At 45.2% G+C, this 22,477-nt stretch overlaps 1 protein-coding gene across 4 annotated transcripts in view; it reads left to right on the top strand.

Moving 5' to 3' along the window:
- GRIN2B (glutamate ionotropic receptor NMDA type subunit 2B) overlaps window positions 1-22,477 on the top strand; it is a 348,935-nt gene that overhangs the window by 288,803 nt on the left and 37,655 nt on the right. For all 4 annotated transcript variants that reach the window (XR_012905621.2, XM_075935051.2, XM_089780724.1 and 1 more), the window contains one exon: window positions 2,781-3,010. Coding sequence is in view for 3 of the 4 variants with exons in the window: in XM_075935051.2 (XP_075791166.1) it covers window positions 2,781-3,010 (230 nt within the window). In the remaining variant the exon portion in view is untranslated. The remainder of the gene's footprint in view (window positions 1-2,780; window positions 3,011-22,477) is intronic.

The following is a 22,477-nucleotide window of genomic DNA, read 5'->3' as shown; positions in this document are numbered from 1 at the left end:
GAGAGGCTAAAGAGACTGGGACTTTTCAGTTTAGAAAAGAGGAGACTGAGGAGGGATAGAATAGAGGTCTATAAAAGCATGAGTGGGGTGGAGAGGGTGCATAAAGAAAAGTTCTTCATTAGTTCCCATAATAGAAGGACTAGAGGATACCAAAGGAAAGGAATGGGTAGCAGGTAACAGAAATGGGTAACTAGTAACAGAAAGTTGTTCTTCACAAAGCAAAGAGTCAACCTGTGGAACTCCTTGCTGCAGGAGTCTGTGAAGGCTTGAACTAGAACAGAGTTTAAAGAGAAGTGAGATAAAGTGATGGAGGTTGGGTCCATGGAGTGGTATTAGCCAGGGGGTAGGAGTGGTGTCCCTGCCCAAAGTTTGTGGAAGGCTGGAGAGGGATGGCAGGAGACAAATGGCTTGGTCACTGTCTTCGGTCCATCCCCTCCAGGGTCCCTAGGGTTGGCCGCTGTCGGCAGACAGGCTACTGGGCTAGATGGACCTTTGGTCTGACCCAGTACGGCCATTTTAAGCTCAGGGCTCAGGGTCAGGGGTCTCAGTGGACCACCTTGATTTTCATGCACACCTGCACCTGGGCGGCCAGGCTGGCAGCTCTCCTGCCCTAGACGGCCACTTTCCTGTGCCTAGTGCAGAGGTCGTGGACGAGGTCCACGATGTCCGCACTAGACCAGGCGGGTGCCCGCCTCTTGCGGTCCCGGGCAAGCTCCCGGGAGCTGCCAGCCTGGTCCCGGGAAGAGGGGGACGGCTGGGGGGCATCGGGTGGCTGGCTCGAGCCGTGCCAGGTGCAGGGTCTGCTAGCTGGGTGCTGGCAGGCTTGCACCTGGCACGGGCACCGTAGCCAGACCATGCCCCTTTAAGGGCTCCGGGGCCTGGAAGGGGGCAGACGAGTTTCCCTGGTGGTGCCCAGAGTGGCCACCAGGGAAAGCTGGGGAGGGCTAGCCTCCCACTAGTTCGAATTAAATGGCCACACAGCCCTTAATTCGAACTGCTTAATTCGAACTAGGCGTTAGTCCTCGTAGAATGAGGTTTACCTAGTTCGAATTAAGCGCTCCGCTAGTTCGATTTAAGTTCGAACTAGCGGTTTGTATGTGTAGCGCCTATCAAAGTTAATTCGAACTAACGTTTGTTAGTTCGAATTAACTTTGTAGTGTAGACATACCCTCAGATATATAGTAGATAAAATAATTAGTACCTTGATGAGCTAAATCTTCCCTCCTTTGTGCTCTTCTGCAAAGTTCAGCCATATTCAACATAAGCAGCACAAAGACTATAGCTCAGTGTAGCACCACTGTGAGCGCTGTATTCTCCACGGCTGTGTCTACATTGGCATCCCTTTCCGGAAAAGGGATGCTAATGAGACACATCGCAATTGCAAATCCGCGGGGGATTTAAGTAGGAATAAAAGATCCTCCGGAAAAGGGTTTATTTTCCAGAGAATCACGTCTAGACTGGCGCTTTTCTCCGGCTTATCCCCAAGCTGGAAAAAAGCGGCAGCCATGTAAATGCAAATGCTACGGGGGATATTTAAATTTTTGCAATTGCGATGTGTCTCATTAGCATCCCTTTTCCGGAAAGGGATGCCAATGTAGACACAGCCCACCAGTGCATGAGGAAAGGGTGAGTATGGCCCTACCTTTTCAATACCACACAGTGGGCCATAGTGGATAGTGCACTGGACTGGGACTCAGGAGACCTGGGTGCTAGCCTGACTTGGTCACTGGATTGCTGGGTGACCTTGGGCAAGTCAGTTCAGTTCTTTGTGCCATGGTAAAATGGGGGTAATGATACAGTCCTTCTTTGTAAAGCCCTTTAAAGTGCTATATAGGAAGTAGGATTGTTACTACACCAGTGAACTGAGCTGAGCTGACACCAGAGGATCACACGATGCACCCTGTGAAAGAGCAGTGGTGCTCCTACTTACTTGCTTCCTGAGAAAAACCTCTGGAATGTTTCTAATTGTAATCTCTCTCCCCACCTGGAGGGGACAAACACCGTGTCTAATACGTGCTTTCATTTTCTGAGTTTTCAAAATAAGTTCACAGACGCGTTGGTTAAATTGTTACTGCTAGAGTAAGATTCTGCTCTGAAAAGTGACGGTGTGAAAATGGCCCAATCTTATGTTCCTTGTGTGTCAGATTCAGCACCACTGACTTTCTGAAGAAGTACAAGCTGACATTTTTTTGCTACTGTCTGCCCTTAAAGCCAACACTGCTCAGGGAGATTGAGCTGGGCTCTTGCATCATCAACAGAATGGCTAAGGGAAATGAATTTGTAGGGCTGCTTGTGCAACTCTGGCCTCCCGATTGAGCATTTACTTGTACCTGGGCCAGCCCACTGAGGCTACTAGTTTTTGCAGAGGTCCCTCAGGGAGTAATTGCAGGGCAATGGTGTCAAACTGTTGTAACACAGGGCAGAATTCCTCTAGCAAAATCTTCATTACTGGTGATGATGCCCATACTAGAAAGGAACAGTTTGGTTTTCCTTCAAGGGGGAGTTAGAAAAAGGGGGAGTTAGAAAAAGTCATCATTTACCCCCTTGTAAACTGTACTAATTTGTAAACAAAATCCTGGAGATACGATACACATGAATGTCCATGCTGCCATTTATTACGAAGTCACTGTCATGACATGTGAATGCAGCTGCAAGTATTCATTACACTGTGGGAGCAGATGGAAATATTAAATCCAGTAGTGAAGTTGCATGAGTAAGAAGAACTGCAGACTGCTGGTCCTGACGTTTTCACTGCCTGTGTTTGTTCCTTGTCACTCCAGAGCCAGGTGGTCCCTCTTTCACCATTGGCAAAGCTATCTGGTTGCTGTGGGGTCTGGTGTTTAACAACTCTGTGCCAGTGCAGAATCCCAAAGGTACTACTAGCAAGATCATGGTGTCCGTGTGGGCCTTCTTTGCTGTCATCTTCCTGGCCAGCTATACTGCCAACTTGGCTGCCTTCATGATCCAAGAGGAGTACGTGGACCAGGTGTCAGGACTGAGCGACAAAAAGGTAACAGATCCATCCCAAAGTTGAAAGTGTCTTTCCTAAGGGCAGAGGCTGCTCCCTCTCCCATTTATTCTAACTGGCAGTCTATTCAGTCAAAAGACTTAGCATTGATGCAGTGTCAGGGTTCAGTAATACTAATGCTGATCACTGAAAAATAGTTGCACTTTACATGTACAAAGCACTGTGCAGAGAGTGACTGGGGTAACAGCATTAGATATTTTATAAAATCTATGGGCCAGATCCCTTGCTAGTATAAATTAGATCTATTGAAGTTAGGTCACACACTGATTTACACCAGTGGAGAATTTGGCCCTGTATTTTAATACTTGCTATATTAGAAACTCAAAACAGAAATGATTTTCTTTTCTGAACACTTTCCTATCCTTTGTTTACAAACCCTCATTTTTGTTGTCTCAGAATATTGGTTTGTTCTGATAAGATTGCTAATGTGCAGGACAGCACTCACTTGGTTTGTTAGGGTAGGGTTGTTTATGAGCATTAGGCTGTGTTTATTTTTATTATATGGGTACTCATGAATATGCTGCTATAGGTTCTCATTTGTTAGCCAAGAGATTATTATTCAACTATGAGCTGTTCAAACTGCTTTATTGCTGTAGGGTTGCCTCTAAGCATGAGGCCAGAAACCCTTCTATTATCAGATGGCGTCTAGTGAGAACCGGACTGTACACACTGTCTTGTTATTGTAGGCCCGGCTTGTTATTTCAAGGCTCCTTCTATTCCATGACAAAATAGACCCAGTTCTGGGGCTAGATCTCCTAGTGTAAATAATGCTTCTGTGCAGCAGGCAAGAGATTCTGAGACAGATTCATTTACTTTTTTTTAAAAATAGCTTTGTTAATGGAACAAAATATGTCATTGAATAACCCCAACCTGTACAGTTGCCCTCCGGGTGTTTGTTTTGATATTATCTTCTCTTTGAGTCATGCTGTCTCCAAATTTTCACATTTCAGTATGCCACAGTTTTTTGCATTGGCAACACATTACTACAGGATAGAAACTGTCAGGGAGAAAGCTGGAAGTTTGAGCTGTGGGATAAAGGATAATTGAGATTTTTGGCACCAGAGAAAGTCTGGACATTGTACAGGATTGTAGGATAAACGTATTAGCTGAAACTGTCTATTAAAATGATCATCACTAAAATAGTTAATTATTGACATTAATTTATCTTTATTAAGTTTCACCATTAAGCACCATTCAACCCACTGAATTAAGTGCAGCTCCCAGTCTTGATTCAGGCTGCATGCAGATCCAGGAAGACAATTACGCATCTGTTCACACTCTTTGCACATTTTAAGGTACTCTTCTCACCCATGGGGAAGTGTGTATAAAATATGAAGTTGATTCTGAGGGGAATTTCACAGCTGTAGGTTCATATTGTTGGTCATATTGTTGAGGATATTATTGTGGGGTTGCTGGAATGAAGTGGGTGTAGGTCTTCTTTCCCCCACTTTGTTTATAGACTTATAATTGTTTTGGGTATTTTCTATACAGCAACCAAGTTTATTAGAACTGAGGAGGTAGACAGAAGATACTCTGCGAATCAGGCTGTCACACAAACATGACTTACAGTGCCAAAGGTGTTAGAATTGCAAAGTTTTGCAACAACATCTGGAACCAAGTGAAATTGGCCTAACAACAGTTCAGAGAGGTTCATAACATCTCAGGCCTAAGCTTTACTCTGCAATGTGTCCCACCAATGCCCAGTGAGGGGGAGGTCAGGAAAGCTCTACTTCAGCCATAAGCCCTCTGAGTAAATAAGCCATGTCTGTATCTTAATGGGTTTTCACTCACTTCACACCTGAAGAGGCACAAGCAACCAATAATGAGAATTTTCAAGCAGCAATCTGTATGTCCTTGAGCAATTGCTAAATGCCATAGTCTCTATAGTTGGAATTCACCCTCTATGCAGAAGGTCTCCCACAAATTCATTAATGCCCCACTTACACTCACAGTACAGGGTTTCAATAGGACTTGTGTGCTGCATAGGCCTTGGGCTAGCCCTCTGCAGAAGGGTGGCTGTAACTCAGGGAGAGCAGCATGAGTGCGGAGTTCTGTCTACCATTGTAGAACTTTTGCTGGCTGAGCCTGTGCCACTTGGCCAAGAGGATAACAAAGATGCATCCTTGTAAGGAGTCAAAGGCACCTAGGCTCTCTGGGGGATCTTTTTCTCTAGCCTGTCAAACAACTGAAATTTGGCCCTCGCCAATCATTGGGGCAGCAAAAACTTCCCAGCCTGTCATATTTTCTGGAGAGGGACAAGTGCCTCTAGCAAGACACGGGTCAGTGGACAAACTAGCCTAAGCTAATACTGTGGGCCTGGTCACTTTAAGGGATATTGGCCTTTCTCCCACTTCTCGCCTAGACTTCTTGGATCTGCTAGCAAAAGCCTTTTAATAGCTTGGAGATGGTAGGCTGAGGATCTCATCTCAACTGTGGAGGAGTCCAAAATGCTAGATGTTGTAGGAAAGAAAAAAGACTATCACCAGCTGTGACTTTGTATCATCACACAAGTGCAAGGTAATTACTGTTGAGGACATTACCACTGTCTCTCCTTGGATTGTAAAGTTCTGCTTTAGAAAAGGTGTGAGAGCTCTAGACTCTCCACTTTTGGCTTCCCCACAAAGTAGTCCCTAACCATATGGATTGGAATCACTCCGTCTTGTAGAGACTGATTTCTTCAGGACCTCAGAGGCTCTGTTGGGGCTATGCAGGGATCTTACTAAACTTCTAACATTCCCAACCCTCCCCTTCCACCCCTTCCCCCCACTTTCCCCTGTGTCTGATCCTGGCATGCTTCTTGCTTTCTCTATGGAGAATAAGCTTGACAGTGCTCCTCTTTTCTAGACAGCTGTCCAAAAATTAATACCTGGGCTGCTCCGGATTAACATGGTACTTCTCCTGTTAATACCCCACAGTTGTAAGGCTTTTTGCTGACAACATCATGCTCTGTGTGGTGGTGCCTAAAGTAGATTTAGTTGTAGACTGTTTGGGAGAGAGGGGGGCTGGAATCCATTGAAGGCACCGTTGGCTTCAAGAATCCCCAGGCAAATGTCTGGATGATCTTTTAACTATACCGACCTGCTGGGAATGCGCTTCTTAGGCTGGCCACTGCCATTAACCCAGGTGATTGTCAGCTTGGTCTGACCACCTGAGTCAGCCTAGCCCAGATATGCATAGCCCCTTTGTGCACTTGCTCATGTATTTCCTAGAGTATATCCCATGATTCTTTGTAGGATATTTTCCCCCTATCAATTTTAGGAGAACTTCTGCATCCCTTAGAGGGGAATTGTGAGAAGGGCAATGGAGTACTGTCATCTCTTGAGTGATTTAGCCTCTATCCTCGCTGTGAAGTGAGTGGTTCCTACGAGAAAGCCTCAACTCCAGTTTTAACTCTAGGCGCACCGGCTAGCTTGGGTTGAAAGCACCACTAAACTCAGGTGAGATGGTTTTGTGTAAAGATGAGAAAGGGATTGCGGGCAACACCTGAATAAGAGTCCAAGTTTGCTCATATCCTTGGAGAGGAAATTCTCTGCCCTTCAAAACCTGGGATCTGATTCATTCAGCTAGTGGAACCCAAGCTGTAGTCCTGGTGATGTGACGTCCAGCCAGAGGAGCATCATAGCGCACAACAGTGCAAGCCATTGGAAATAGCTTACTCTTCAGGGCTCACTGAGGAGAGGATGAGGCCAGCTGTGAGACAGCTGGACTCTTACCACCTCATAAACAGTTGTGTGGATGTTTTCCCAAGCTATGATCAGGATGTTGGCTCCAGGCACAATTTATCAACAACCAGTGCTTTTTGTGTTAAAAAGAAAAAAAAAAGGTGCCGGTACTGCAGGGAAAAAGTTGTTGAGCTCTGACTGGAGGTGCCGGTACTGTGTCTGGAGGCGCCAGTACTGTGTACCGGGCAGTACCATCACAAAAAAAGCACCGTTAACAACCTTTTCCCAGCAGCACTCTTGGGGCTCCTTCCTGGCTGCTCCTGTGGGATTGTACTCCACTGGCTATCCAGCTGTAGGTTGCATGTGTACAGTGCTCTCAATCTTTAACATGAGCAGGTTCCTGGGCCCTCTGGCCAGACCCCAAAGTCCATCTCCTCCAAGGTATTGTCTCCTCTCTCTGCCTCAGCAGCAGCACTTCTTCAGTCACATCACACCCTTCTTGGATGTCTTCAGCAGCACCACCAACCCGCTTTGTTACAGCCTTGCTTGCAGGAGTACAAACAGGCAGCTTTCAGCAACCAGCGTATTTCCTTTCCTAAGACTCCTCTTTTTGTGCTGCATAGCAGTCCTGGCTCTTAGTCATGAGGGAGGCAGCCAAAACGGGCTCAGGTGCAGCTAAGCCTTTAACTTTCTTAAAAGGCCCACTTTGCCTGTGAGATCAGGGCACTTAGCAGGTGCACAGAGCTAGATGCTCTCCTGAGCTAAGCTCTGCTTAACACTACGTAAGAGAGTTGGGATCTGGGTACAGCTCCTGGAGTCTGTGGTTCTGGCCACAGTCTAAATGAAGGAAACTTAGGGGCTGGCATCATGGCGATAGGCAGTATATGGTCCCTAAGGGTTCGTCTACACATCAGTGTTATTTCAGACTAATGGATCTTATTCCAAAATAACAAAGAGTGTGTCTACACAGAAAGCTGTTATTTTGAAATAATGGCAAGCTGGAGGACTTCTTACTCCGACTCCTGTAACCCTCATTTCACAAGGAGTGAAGGAAGTCAAAGGAAGAACACTTTTCCTTCAACTTCCTGTTGTGTCGACAGTGCCAAAAGCCAGATTAAGCTATTTTGACTTCAGCTACATGATCAACATAGCTGAAGTTGCATAGCTTAATTTGACTTTTGCCCTGTTGTGTAGACATGACCATATGTGAATTGGCATTGTGAAGCACAGCTTACACGTCTCGACACAATACGACATGTCCACCTGTCACTCCCCTCCCTCCTTTGACTGTGGGGCAGTAAGTGTCTGAGGGCTGACTGAAAATTCCTCTCCATCTGGATGTTGAACTTGGCAGCTACTGTCAGATTCTGGCTCCTTTGTGACATGATCTGAGTAGCACTAAGGGATCAGAACAGCGGCAGCAAATCTTGCCCTCTGACTCTCACTGAAGGCTGCCAATCATTGTTCTCAGTTTGGGAGCTTTTGAGAAGGTCCTGTTTGCCTTTCAGGAGTCTTTCTTTCATGCAGGCCAGGAAGTCTTGGTCTGGACGGACAGCTCAGCAATTGTTGCCTGCTTGAACTAGCAGTAAGGAACAAAGTGTACTCAAAGGCCAAACTTCTTCTTTAGTGAGACCAAAAGAAATCTAGCAGCTTTGGGGGCTCTCATTTTCCAGGGAGCAAATCACTTCACCGGAGTCCATGTGTTCCAGTTCTTAGTGTCCCAATAGAGTCAACTCCTTTTGTAGCTTTGACTTCTTACCAAATGTCCTTGCTTCAGAGAGTTTTGAATCCAGTTCCGGACCTGGTTTTCTCCTGGTTTTAATCTGGGGACATAACCCAGTTTCTGATAATGAATGTTTCAGACAGGCTTGGAGAAACAAGTGGCTGCTGTATTTCAGTTTTCTGAAGGCAATAAAATACAGAAATCAGAACATAAATGAAATAATGTATGAACTAATCTGCTAGCTATGCACACATTTCTAGTCACATACAGTAGTAATAAAATAAAAGCAAATGTGAATGGCCAGCAGTGCAGATAAATAATGCCTGTAGAGAAGAGAAAAATTACTAAAAAATAAAATTAAGAAAATAAGTAGGGTGTATATATTAGTTGAAAATGCCTAAGAACCTAGTAAAGCAAAGCATCAAAATAATCATCTCATAATTGACATGAAATGCAGAGAAATGGCCATCTAGCTCTTTGTAAATTAATGTAGATAGGCTTGGTTTCACATATATTTACATTTTAAAGAAATTAATGAAATATTAAAGCAAAGGCCCCATAGGCTGTGCAGCATATTAAACCTAAGTTATACAGCCAGGCCTCCAGATATGCAAAGCACTTAAGCACATGCTTAACTTTGAGCATGTGACTAGCCATATTAAAGTCAATGGACTGCCACCCACGTGATTAAAGTTAAGCACTGTGTGTGGTATGGTCATCTATAGCAAATCTCTCATCAGGAGGAAGCTAGGAAGAAGTTTAATTAAGTAACCGTTGTGACAGACCCAGACTAGTTGGCTGTTGCACACTGATGGAGGGAAGACATGCTGGGGCTTAGGTGAACCGCTTTCTTTTCCCTCAGTAAAGGAAAGCCCAAAACCTAACTGCAGCATAATCGGGCAGGCACTTGGGGTCAATTAGAGGTTGCTAGAAGCTACAGGCTAAAGTAGACACCTGCAGCCAGTTAAGGCCTGTGGTGCTTCTTTAAAAGAGCTCCCCCAGGCAAGGAAGCAGGAAGGAAAAGAGCAAAGGATTGGCAGGGTGGTGTGGGTGTGGTTGGAGGACTGATGAGCAGGTACTAAAGGAAAGGTACTGGGAGCAGTGTTCTCTCTAAGCTGCTGCTCACAGCACAGCTTCACAGGTGATTAATCAGCCCCGCCCACTCAGTCAGCTCCACCCATGGAGCCCTGAGCCTCGGACTGGGTGGAGCTGATTAATCACCTGTGAAGCTGTGCTGCCCCTCAGCTAAAGGGAACACTGACTGGGAGGGATTGTTTGGGGAAGTGGCCCAGGGAAAAGCTGCCAGAGAGTGGCAGTAACCAACCCTGCCTTTTGCCACTGCCTTAGAGTCTGTGGACCCCCCCCCCCCCCCAAACGCCCCATGATATTTCAACTTCTGCCTCAAGAAGGGAGACCAGGACTCCAGATGGAGAGTTTACCCCAAACTTATGAACAAGCCTGTGATGAGTGTGGCTCAGTAGGCTGTGGCTCCTGCCTCTAGTAAAGAGAAAGATGCCGTGTGGAGGGTCACAGCAAGCCTCTGAGGCTAGCACTATCTGCCAGTAGTGCAAGATCCGCGGGGAAGAGCTGGAGCTTTGCCACACTGTGTAACCACTGCAAAATGTCAGCAGTTACACGGTTACATGTGGAGTAGCAGGCAGCTCTCTAGGAGTTGGTGCATGCGGTACCAGGGAGCCTGCATGAAACAGTGAAGGTTAATGGATGAGTCCACGCTCATCGGTTAAACATGTACATGGTTACACTGTCCCATTCCTTATGGAAACTCTGTTTACAGAGCTTGTAAGGAGTGAAGAAGCTTCTATGACCCTTAAAAGCCCTGCAGAAAGAAAAATTATTTGGCCATGTGTTTTGGAGAGAGTAGCGCAGCTTGTAGGAGGGCACTTAACATCAGCACAAGATTTTTTTTTGGGGGGGGGGTTGATATTTGTATGGATTTATGTGACAAAAAGGGGCTTGCATGTGGCAGATTTTAAAGGTGAAGACTGTGAAGCCATTTCTGTGGCAGCACAATTGTAATATTCAAGTGGTCCTAGCTGAGGTTATGAGTTAGCTGAACAAGTCAGCCAATTCCTAGTTAAAGATCACACAGCAACTTTCACCCTGTCCTGTTGCATGAAAAGACAGATTTTTCTTACATGCTCCTGAATCCTGTCCTATGTCACTGTGATGCTGCACCTCTATATTTTTATTAAAATATTTTTGAATATGAATATGCCTATCTTGAATATGCTTTATGCAAAACATGGCATGTAACCTATCATTGGAGAGTTTGTAATCCTCTGAAAGTGTATATTCTCTGTGTGTGCATGTATCATTCCCATGTTTAAAGTTGAAAATATGAACTATAAACCTTTACTAATGAAGGTCCTTAATAGTACTCAGTGAACTTAATGGCCCCGTACTCATGACAATGGCTATGTCTAGATTTACCTTGTAGTCAGAAAAATCATGAACCGCAATTGCGTATCTTTTCCCGCTTTTCTGTCGAAAGAGGCTTTTCCAAAATTTGGTGCGCCTACATGGACGCGGCATTGCTTTTCTGTGATACCTCTGGTATCCTAGAAAGGTGCTGCAGTCTACACGTAGCCAATGATTCATTAATAGTCTTTCTTTTCCTGCAAGCCTCGGTTATGGTTGGTCCTGCCAAGACATGTGGCCAGGTCACCTGATGTGGGAACCCATTTTGGATGTAATACTTTTCCATAGGCGTGTGAAAGGGTTGATAATGAACACAAATCTATCAATAGTCAGGAAACCAAACAATAGGGGCAGTTATCAGGCACTATGGTACCTCTTGCTTACCACCCAGATGACTGCTTACACATGTAACAAATTTCTTAGAGTATTAAGCTTAGCTAGTTTTCAGCTTAGTAACTTTGATCTGTTAACACTTGCAATCTCTTAATAAAATCACTTTTGTTTTTTATTAAACCCAGTGTAAATAATTGTTACCTGGGGAGGATAAGATCTGCCCATATCTCTATCATTGATAAAGAGAGCAATCAACCTATAAGCTTGCTCTCTATAAAGCTTTGATGCAGGGTAAGACACATTTATCTGGGTTTCTCGTTCTGTTGAGGCTGTGCACCTGGACACTGTGCCAGATCCCTTTGACTGAGCCTTCACAGAACTGAGCTGCTCTGTGTCCATGTTGCTCTTCTTTGGGCTGTGACTCCAACTCTGTGCCTTAGCTGTGGGAGACCAGAGGTGCTGGCTCAGCAGAACAGGGTGGCAGGGTGCCCCAGAGGGCAGGTGGGCAGGCCCAATGGTATGATCAGCCTATCAGGTGACAGTCCCAAGTGGACTGTCACAATCCCAAGTCACAGTCACATTCTATTTGGGAAAAAAAAGATTTATATAATGGAATAAGATTGCATTCCTTTCTCTACTGCTTCTCCCGTTAAACTGTTTCTCATACATTTCATGAATGCTGCGCTGTTTTCTGTGTAAAAATAACCTTTCTAGTTAACATTAGATGCTCAGCTGCAGAGCTTTCTATCAGTACATAATATAGGATATGTCTATGAAGATTTAGAGTCAAAGTTCACATTTAATTCTGAATTTCCCGACGTTTATGCCATGTGATAAACTCTCTGTGCAGCATTATAAATGGTCATTTACTAAGATGTGTAGCAACAGTCAAACTCGAATTTCTTATTCATCCTTATGCATGCTGTGAGTCAAGCACAAATTGTACAGTCTTTAGATTGGGCTTGATTTTCAAGTTTCAGTGAGATCCTCAAAATAAGCTACTGTGCTTGAAGAAAATTGGTTCTGTAATTCTGAAGCTTTGGATGTTTAAAATCAGCAGGGTTTGAAACATTCTCTTTCTCCGCCCCCTCCGTCCTTCTTTCATTTCTGTCTCTTTTTAAAATCTTCACTTAAGCAAGAGTGGTTTAGGACACTGGTGAGGCTAGGATGTGCTTTAGCTTTGAGTCACAGGATCTTCTCTCTTCCATAGCTCTGCAGGGATTAATGACAGTAAAAACTTGTAATGGGACTCTTCAGAATTAATAGCAATACAAATGTGGTTCTGTCAAGAATTTAAGCAGATAAGATACACGAGAAGCAAATGCGCTGAGTAAGGCTCTGGGTTTAATTAATCCTTTCTACCGAAGGGATCGCAACTTCTTGGGCTTTGCTGCACTCATGTCAGAATGAGGGGATTCACCCAATCCCTGTTTTCCTCTGTGTTATGCAGGATGGTAGACTAGATGGTCACTGTGATCCCATCTGGCCTTGGAATCTGTCAGTCTATAATCTATCCTTACTGCATTGGCATCACTAACACTTTTCTGGTCCTTTTTTTCTTGTCATTTTCACTCCCTATAAACCTTTAGTGGACTGCAGCTCTACTTGGCCAACTACAATGTTCATTTGGCTAGCATTCTGGGGAATGCCATCATCTCAGAGTTGTAATAAAAATTAACAACAATTTGTTCAGTTTCCTGTTTCCATGTAAGCCAGTGGAGGAAGAAACAAAGATTATTTTTATTGATTAGTTATGAAGTACCATAACTGTGGGTGGCACTTTGAAGTCAAATACAGACAGTGACGCTGCTGTCGGAGAGTTTATGGTCTACAAGCTGTGAACTGCTTCATACATCTCAATAGTTTTTTAACTCTGAAGCTTCCTGAATCGAGCAAAGAGAGGACGTGGGTTACATAAAAAAGAACGTTGCATTGCTTGGTTAGCGATGGGCACAACTTGATGCTGCATTTATTTTTGCCATAAAGTAGATTGCAAGCTGTATGGAGATAGGGACTCTGTTTTATCGTGTTTTTATAAAATGCCTAATGAAAGGTGATCCTGATCCTTACTGGAACCTCTGGATGATCATAGAATCATAGGTCTGGAAGAGCCCTCAGAAGGTCATCGAGTCTAGTCTCCTGCCTAAAGCAGGACCAATCCCAATAAATCATCCCAGCTAGGGCTTTGTCAAGCCGAGACTTAAAAATCTCTAGGGATGGAGATTCCACCACCTCCCTAGGTAACCCATTCCAGTGCTCCACCACCCTCCTAATATCCAACCTAAACCTCCCCCACTGTAACTTGAGACCATTGCTCTTTGTTCTGACATCCATCCCTACTGAGAACTGCCTCTTTCCATCCTCTTTGGAAACTCCCTTCAGGAAGTTGAAGGCTGCTATCAAATCTCCCTTCACTCTTCTCTTCTGCAGAGTAAATAAGCCCAAATCCCCCAAAGTCTTTCCTTGTAGGGCAAGTACTCCAGCCCCCTAATCATTTTGGTTGCCCTCCGCTGAACTCTCTCCAATGCATCCACATCCTTTCTGTAGTGGGGGGAGGGGCCAGAATTGGACGCATTATTCCAGATGTGGCCTCACTAGTGCCAAATAAAGAGGAATAATCACTTCTCTATACCTGCTGGTAATGTTCCTCTTACTGCACCCCAATATGCCATTAGCCTTCTTGGCTACAAGGGGACACTGTTGACTCATATCCAGCTTCTCATCCACTGTAATCCCCAGATCTCTTTCTGTTGAACTGCTACCAGCCTGTACCAATGCTTTGGATTCTTCTGTTCCAAGTGCAGGTCTCAGCACTTGTCCTTGTTGAACCTCATCAGATTTCTTTTGGCCCAATCCTCTAATCAGTCTAGGTTGCTCTGGACCCTGCCCTCTAATGTATCCACCTCTTCCCCTCCCTTAGTGTCATCCGCAAACTTGCTGAGGGTGCAATCCATCCGCTCATCCAGTTCATTAATGAAGAGGAAGATGTTGAATAAAACCGGCCCTAGAACCGATCCTTGGGGCACTCCACTTGAAACCAACCGCCAACCAGACATCGAGCCATTGATTGCTACCCATTAGGCCTGACAATCTAACCAGCTTTCTATCCACCTTACAGTCCATTTATCCAATCCATATTTCCTTAACTTGCTGGAAAGAATTGTGATACTGCAGCATAAATAATGGTAGTCTTTCAGTTTATTCTGAAGAGAATTCTAGGATTTACAATTACTTGGGGTAAAATCCTGGTTCGACTGAAATCAATGGGAGTTTTGCCATTGACTTCAATGGGGCCAGGCTTTCACCTCAATGTCCACGCCCACATGTAAATCAGCCTTTGGTAGGGATAGGTTAGCCATCACTGGTGCTCCATTCCATTGTGACATACCTCTGAATATAAATCCCAGAACTTCACTGACCTTGTTTAATAGAGACAGTCAGAAATGGAATTTTTTTTTACAAACATTTGTGCAGAAAAATGTCTCCTTGTTTCTTGTGCAAACATTTAATATTTTTTGACCAGCTCTATTGTTTGCAGTTAGATTGATTTTCCAACTTCTGTCTATTATGCTATTTATTGTCATCCCTCGATCTTTTTCACTTATTATTGAATACCTGGCTTCTCCCTCCCATTGAATATCTATGTTTCTGATTGAGTTTCCCCTTACATATTAGTGTGCATTTTTCCAAGTGGAATCTCACTTTATTTCCTTCTCACTGTTTTCCGGGGAGTTTATTACACGGTTTCTCCTCCATTCTACTTTAATGGGAGGTTGACTTCATAATTCAGAATGTGTGGTAGGATTTCCTGTTGGGAGTGGGGACCCAGAGAATGATTGTCCCATACTTTCTATGCATGCATGTGCAAAAATTTTTAAAAAAAGCTAGTTACAGATATCCTATTTTAACACATATCTGGTAACCCACTGAATTGTAACACTTATGGCCTGGTCTACACTGGAAAATTAAGTCAGTGTAATAGTGTCACTCAGGGGTATGTAACATCCACATCCCTGAGTAGTGTCAAAGCTGATTTTAAGTCCCTGTGTAGACAGCGCCCAGTTGACAGGATGAATTTTTCTCTTGATCTGTCTACCACCACTGTAGCATTTTAAATGTGGACAAGCCCTAAGTCTGTGGCAAGCATATAATGTGTTAGTGGGTGAAGTGGCATTAGCGTTCTGCTTGACAGGCTAAGTGATCCTAGTACAAGCATCTATTTGAGGTGCATCTAGAGATCAGATTGAGAAGAGGCTATGTGTAGTCCAATGGACGTGCGCTGGTGACACATTATAGTCCTGTGGTGAAGAGACTGTATATGTCACAATATAGTTCTGATCTGTTCTGGTGGTGAATGTGTGTGCCACGGCTCGGTTGTGAAGAGGCTGCAGAGCTGTGATCTGTGTGTAGGGATTGAGTCGGTGAAGGGGCTATATAGCCCTAGTGAGTGCATGGTGGTGTGGTTGATAAGTAGCCCTCAGATGCAGTCTGGTCAGAGAAGAGGCTATACAGCCTTGAGGTTGGTAGTAATCCATTCAGGACAGAGACTGTTCAGACCTGACATGTGCATAGCGATCCAGTCAGTGAAGAGACTGTATAGTCCCACTGTGAGCATTTCTTTGGCAATAATTACATGCGACGGAAGCTGTTTCCACCAATTGGTTCACTGCTTTTATCTCAGCCATTTTACAAGGACAACTATTTTTAAACTTGCTATTTTGGAACTTCCTTTCTTTCTTTTTTTTTTTCACCGCTGAATTGTTCCCAGTTTGCTCCATTTCTTTGCCTGACCCAGTGGTGTCACTATTTCACCTGCTGACATTTTCACATCTTGCACATTTGCTAAGTGGAACCTGCCCCCTCCCAATACCTTTATGGGGGAATTTAATCTAATTCTTTGCCAATCTTGTTACAGTCAGCAGCACAGTCAGCAGCATTAACACTGATACCCCCCATGAGACTCATCTAAGCAGTGCACAGAACAAGACACGGGCACAAGAAGGCCAGGGAATTTGGAACACCACAGGGTATTGGGGAATGTGATAAACCACAAGAGCAAGGCCAGAGGGAACTGAATGCATTTTCAAGACCTCCCAGTGCTGTACGTGAGAAGTGACATTGAGCCCTCATGCTGTCATTTAGAATCAAGACAGTGTATTTTTTCATTGTAAATGATGAGAGAAGTCAAGGGACCAGAGTTTCACCACTGGAGTCCTGCATTTGAATCCTGTCATGGGACATGTGGTAGGGCTGATGGGGAAATACAGAGAGGAAAGAGGAAATGTGGGGATGGGAGAAAGGGAGGAACTGGATGTCTGTATCCATTTGGAATGGACTCTAGGTTTAACCTTGAGGGGGAAAAAGATGTCTGTTGTCCGAGTGGAGGCGAAGGGAACAAACTCGGACTGAAATTTCAGAAGTCTCTGTATGAGGGAACACATTTGTTGAAGTGGGCTGCAACCCACAAAAGCTTATGCCCAAATAAAGTTATTAGCCTTTAAGGTGCCACAAGACTCCTTGTTGTTAAGGAACGAGCAGCACTATCTTTTTAGCTTGCTCCATACTCAAGTCTTGTGCCTATGTAACTCTTTAGGTGCCTCTCATCAATATAGATTATGTAAATCGGGTGTAAGGAACCTTCAATGGCGGATATAGGGCAGGACGAGCGGGGCGCCTGCCCCGGGCCCTGCGCTGCAATAGGTCCCGCGCCGAGCCCAAACGGCCACTTGCGTCGCTTGCTCCCACGCGGCAGCCCGGCTGAGCAGCTCAGAACTCAGCAGAGCGTCATGGCGGAAGGCGAAAGCTGAGACAGAGGCTCCAGGTCCCACCCCCTAGATGTGTATGTCACTGCCCCGCCTCCCTTCGCCTCCCGCCGTGGTGCTCGGCTGAGTTCTGCGCTGGTCAGCTGGGCTGCCATGCGGGAACAAGCGGCGCAAATGGTCGTTTGGGCTCCGCGAGTGTGAGGCAAGAGGAGGAGGAGGAGAAGAGAAAGAGAGAGTGAGGCAGAAGGGGGAGGAGACACATACAAATGAAAAATTTTAATTATTAATGCAGAATTTTGTTTAAGAATGACTTACAATATAGTTAAAATAAAAATCCAACTAAATTAAGTTTCTATCAAATTTACCCAATTCACATTTAATATGAAAATAGCCTTCAATTTGCGTATTTGACACCTTTTTTCTATTTTTTCTTCAAAAGGGAGCCCCGTGAAATTGTGCTGCCTTGGGCCCCGCAAAACTCTCATCCGCCCCTGCTCACCTTAGTACTGATATAACTCTGTCCCCCTGGAGCAGTACAAGATTTGTGTGTAGACAAGCCCTTAGAAGAAAAAGAATACAGTAATTCCTCATTTAACATGGTAGATACGTTTCAGAAAATGATCGTGCTAAGTGAAAACGTATTATGCGGGGTCAATTTTCCCACTGAAAATAATGGAAAAGGTGGGGCTTGCATTTAAAGTACACGTGGACTCACAGCTCCAGCCTGCACTTGTTAGCAGCTGGGACCGGGACTTAAGGTTAGGGGAGAAAGGGGACTGGGTTATAGCAGGCAGGGGAGGTGTTTGGCTCTGGAGAAGGGAAGGGAAGGACAGGAGAAGGGGCTTGCAGCCAGTGGCTGGGTTTCCCCAGCTGGCCGGTCGCTGGCAGCTGCGCGGGACTTCCCCTGCCTCCTTGCAAAGCGGCAGAGGTTCGCTGCTCACCGTGCCGTTCCCTGGCGACCCCCTCTGGCCGGATGCCTTCCTCCCTTTCCTCTGCCCCCTGCTTGCAGTCGGCGGCTGAGTTTCCCCAGCTGGCCAGTCGCTGGCAGCTGCGCGGGGCTTCCCCCTGCCTCTGGAGGTTTGCCGCTTGCCATGCCATTCCCCAGCGACCTGGGTCACAGTCAGATTGGTTCCAGATGGGCATGATGCGGAAACTTAGTAGTGCACTGCATGAATCAACCAAACATAAGTCACATAAGGACTCAGCTACTATGGTAAAGGCGAGATACACAGGATTAATGGGATGAAGTTCAGAAAGAGAAAATATAGGCTGACTATCAGGAGCAATTACCTAAGACTGAGCTCTGCTAAGTTGTGAAACCATTCCCCAAGAGAAGTGGTGGAAGTCCTGTCATGAGGGTCATGTAAAACTAGACTGGGCAAAGCAGTAGTAAATGTAATGTAAGGAACAACTGTGATTGAGCTGGCAGATGGACTAGATGACCAAGTTGGTCTTTTCCACCTCTGATTACTATGATATGCTCAGATAAAGCCACTCAGCAGCTCCTGGTTCACTGAGCAATCGCGGCTATATACTTTTGGACACTCCAGGATGTCTTAATAAATATGACTAATCTTGGAGAATATGTGGAAAATGAAATCTTTCTCTTGCACAGATTCATGCACGTAGACCTCATACACATATCATCTCACAGTCTTTTGCTTTGTGTCCCCAATACACACATGCCTTTTCTCATTCACATTTACACGTGCCATAACACATTCCCACATGCATCTCATGGCATTGGGCTCACAATGGCCTGGGGTACACTTCAATATTTCCTTGGCACAGTGAGGTTGGTTGTGGGTGTGATTTTTTTTAACCATCTTTGACTGACATAGCTATGCTGGCAAAAGCTCTAGAATAGATTCACTTACGGCAGCAAAAAAAAGTCTTGCTGGCATAGTTTATTCAATTCAGGGAACAAATTTAAACTATACCAGCAACAGAAGTCTTTTCTGGTTTAAGCTGCATCTTCATTAGGGAAGTTTGCCAGCTGCTGTAGCTATAACAAGAAACCCTTTCTGGCATAGACAATGCCTGTAACACAGACAGAACCATGGGCAGATGCATTTTTCTCTAGGAACCATTTGGTGATGGACAACATTTCTTTGTTTTTAATCTCAAGTTAATTATGGCCAGTTAGCTACCCTCTTTCCCCCTTATCCCTGCCAATCCCAGCTGTGTGAATGGGGGAGGGGGGGAAACTGTCAAACTGATATCCAAACAGCTGAAAACAGTATAGCCTAGCTTTGTGTGTGGCATGGCTCCAAATTGCTAATAAGATTCCACTGCCAGAGAAGTTGTTTAGCCCACTGCTGCTGAAAGCTTTCATGAAGCAGTGTAGGGGGAGCAGGAAGTTAGACTCTCTGGTTGGCTGGCAGTCCTGGGCATAGTGTTTGTTTAAACCCCTTGAACACTGGTAGGATCTCAGTCCTAAAGGGGATGCCTTCCAGAAGTCACTGCTAGGTTTTGATTTACTACTTCTCTCTTTTAAGGAGAGGAATAGGAATTTGAATGAGGTACAGCTATTAACATACATACCCACTGAAATGCATAAACAGATGCAGTCAGGACCACGTTGAAACACTTTTGGAGAAAAGCGCTTATATGTTACTCTATCCTGATAAACCAGTACAAGCCACCCTGTCCTCCCAAGTACATATGGGCATTCCCTTTGTCTGCTTCCCTCTAACTCACCACATTTGGAGATTGTTCCTCCATTTGTGTTGTTGCTCCATTTGTCCTTCATTCCCTTCCCTGTACAGAGGGGAGAGGAGTTCCTATCGCTCTGTAGCCCACATTTGGATGTCGTTCATGGGTGTCTGGGATACCCTGCTACCCTGGAGGGTAGCTGTGCCACTGGGTGTCTGTAGAAGGGGTGTTTAAAAAGTTTGATGAGGGAGCAGCTTAGGGATGTGGGATTTAGATACTGAACCTTTACGTAAGCATCCACATTTAATTTCTGAATTAAATATAATTTCTATATCTAATGAGTGCCCTTCCTAGTAGCCCTCTCCACATAATGCTCCTTCAGTAGGTCTCAGCCAGCACCTCTGCTTTATTGTCGTCTCATGGGAAGACCAAACTGCTTTTCCCTCTCTGGGCTGTCATCTTCTGGGCAACAGAGGAGGGAGGCCCACTCCCCCGCTTTGGGTCCTTCTGTGGCAACTAGGAAGTCCTTTGCTAGGAACTGCAGCAGAAACTGGCAATCCTGTCTCCCGCTTAGGTTCTCAGGGTACGTCTAAACTACATGGCTCTGTCGACGGAGCCATGTAGATTTGTTTTTTTGGCAAAGGGAAATGAAGCCGTGATTTAAATAATCGCGGCTTCATTTAAATTGACATGGCTGCCGCGCTGAGCCGACAAACAGCTGATCAGCTGTTTGTCAGCTCAGCGTGCTAGTCTGGACATTCCCCTGCCGACATGAAAGCCTTTTATCGACATCCCCTGTAAACCTCATCCTACGAGGCATAAGGGGGATGTCGATAAAAGGCTTTCAGGTTGGCACGGAGCGTCCAGACTAGCACGCTGAGCCAACAAACAGCTGATCAGCTGTTTGTCGGCTCAGCGCGGCAGCCATGTCAATTTAAATGAAGCCGCGATTTAAATAATCATTTCCTTTTTTCTATCTCTCTAATCTACATGCCTCCATCGATGGAGGCATGTAGTCTAGACACACCCTCAGTGATGACTGACAGACTAGACCCCCCATTCTGCATCTTTGGTTGGCCAGTTGGGCTATGTCTACACTGCACAGTTATTTTGGAATAAGCTATTCTGGAATAGCTATTCCGAAATAGCTTATTTCGACTAGCACGTCTACACTTCAGGGAAGCCTTAAAATTTGTCTGAGGCAGGCTTCTCTAATGTAGACATGCTATCTTGATTTAGAGCCCCAGGAGGAATAACTTAGAATGGCCCTGGTGAGGAGCTATTTTGAAGTAGCCAAAGTGGAGCGACTACCCACGCCTTATTTCAAAATAGCTACTTCAGAAGAAGCATTATTCTTCATAGAACGAGGTTTACAGAAGTCGGAATAAACTACTCGGTATTTCGAAATTATTTCAAAATAATGGAATTGCTGTGTAGATGCTCATATAGTTACTTTGGAATAACGACCTTTATTCCAAAATAACTTTGCTGTGTAGATGCACCCTTGGAATCCTGTTCCTTCCTCCAATACACAGCGCTGGCATTTTCTTGGCGAGTAAGTGACCACCCTGCTCATCCACTTATTGTTGCATTTTGGGAGCAATAGAAGCCAGCAGAAATGCTTTATTATGCTGCCCTGCCTCTTTAAAAATTAAAGCACAGTGGCCATTATACTCCCACAGCAAGCCAAGGTGTTCTCCAGTCCCTAGTGAAAAGGACAGAAAAGGGGTCCTCTCACCTCATTCCTCCCTGAAAAATGAAATTATGTGATCATTTCTCTGAGGGGGAGGAATTTTCTCCTTTCCCAGGCCTTTTTCTTCTCTCTTGGGCCCATGGACTGTTGAGTGGCAGCTGGGCATTAATTCTTGTTGGTGTTACGAGCACAAAGCCAAGAGTCTCGGGATGAATATTTATGTGTGTTCCTGTCAAGCTTTAGCGCTAAGGTCACTGGGCCCGGGTATCATATGGATCCTTGCATATATTTTCTAATCTCGCTCTTCACAGAGCTACAGTGTGCATAATGGTGGTAGCTCTGCAGTGTGTGTTGTGGGGGTGAGTGGAGGTACTGCGTATTTGCCTTCCATTAAACAATAAGAGTGTGTTTTCTTTAAATGGATGGTAGTGAAAATACCTGGATATAAATTTCATAGCAGCCATTTTCCCTCTAATTTTTCCACCCACATGTGGAATAAATTTTGTAATGTGCACCCAGGCAAGTTCATATGTGTACTGCTAATAGAAACACATGCTGCCAGTTCTGGACAGCTGCGGGCATGCTGCTAAACAGCTGTCTGGCACCTAAATCTCTCCTGGGTGGCCGCCCAAGTTCTCAACTTACAGGGAACACTGCTTACCAGTGACAGTTTTTTAGGCCAGTCTTTTCCATTTCTAGGAAATGACAGTTTCCTTCTCTGGGAGCATTTTTGGCTTAGGAGGCGGAGAAGGAGGTATGCCTGCTGGCTGGTCTTAATCCGATTAGGGTTGGTGAGCACAAGGTGGCTCTGGGGTCATGATTTTATTCAACACCACTTTATACGGTAATGAAATGTGACCGTGTTCCTTTTAACTCCAGCCGGTAGGAGCAGCTGCAGAAATAGCCCAGACAAGAACTGCTGCACTTTGGGGAGTGGGTAAAATGGGGCCTGCCAGGCCAGAGCTCCCATTCCCCAGCGCTCTTCTCCCGGGATCCAAAACTGTGCAAGAGAGACCCCTCACACACACTCAATGGCACACTAGGAGCTGGGGTGAAAGTAACTTAAATTTCTTACAGGCCCTATCCTATCACAGCCCTGCCACAGGCAGGGGATGGTGAGGTTGCGATATGACAGCACCTGTAAGACATTTAAGTGCGGGGTGGAGTGTGTGGGGGGGAGAG

This window comes from Pelodiscus sinensis, chromosome 1 (assembly GCF_052426305.1).
Source record: "Pelodiscus sinensis isolate ZL-2025 chromosome 1, ASM5242630v1, whole genome shotgun sequence".
Classification (NCBI taxonomy): domain Eukaryota; kingdom Metazoa; phylum Chordata; order Testudines; family Trionychidae; genus Pelodiscus; species Pelodiscus sinensis.
Note: the sequence above shows the minus strand (reverse complement) of the source record. Positions and strands in the feature narration are given on the sequence as shown.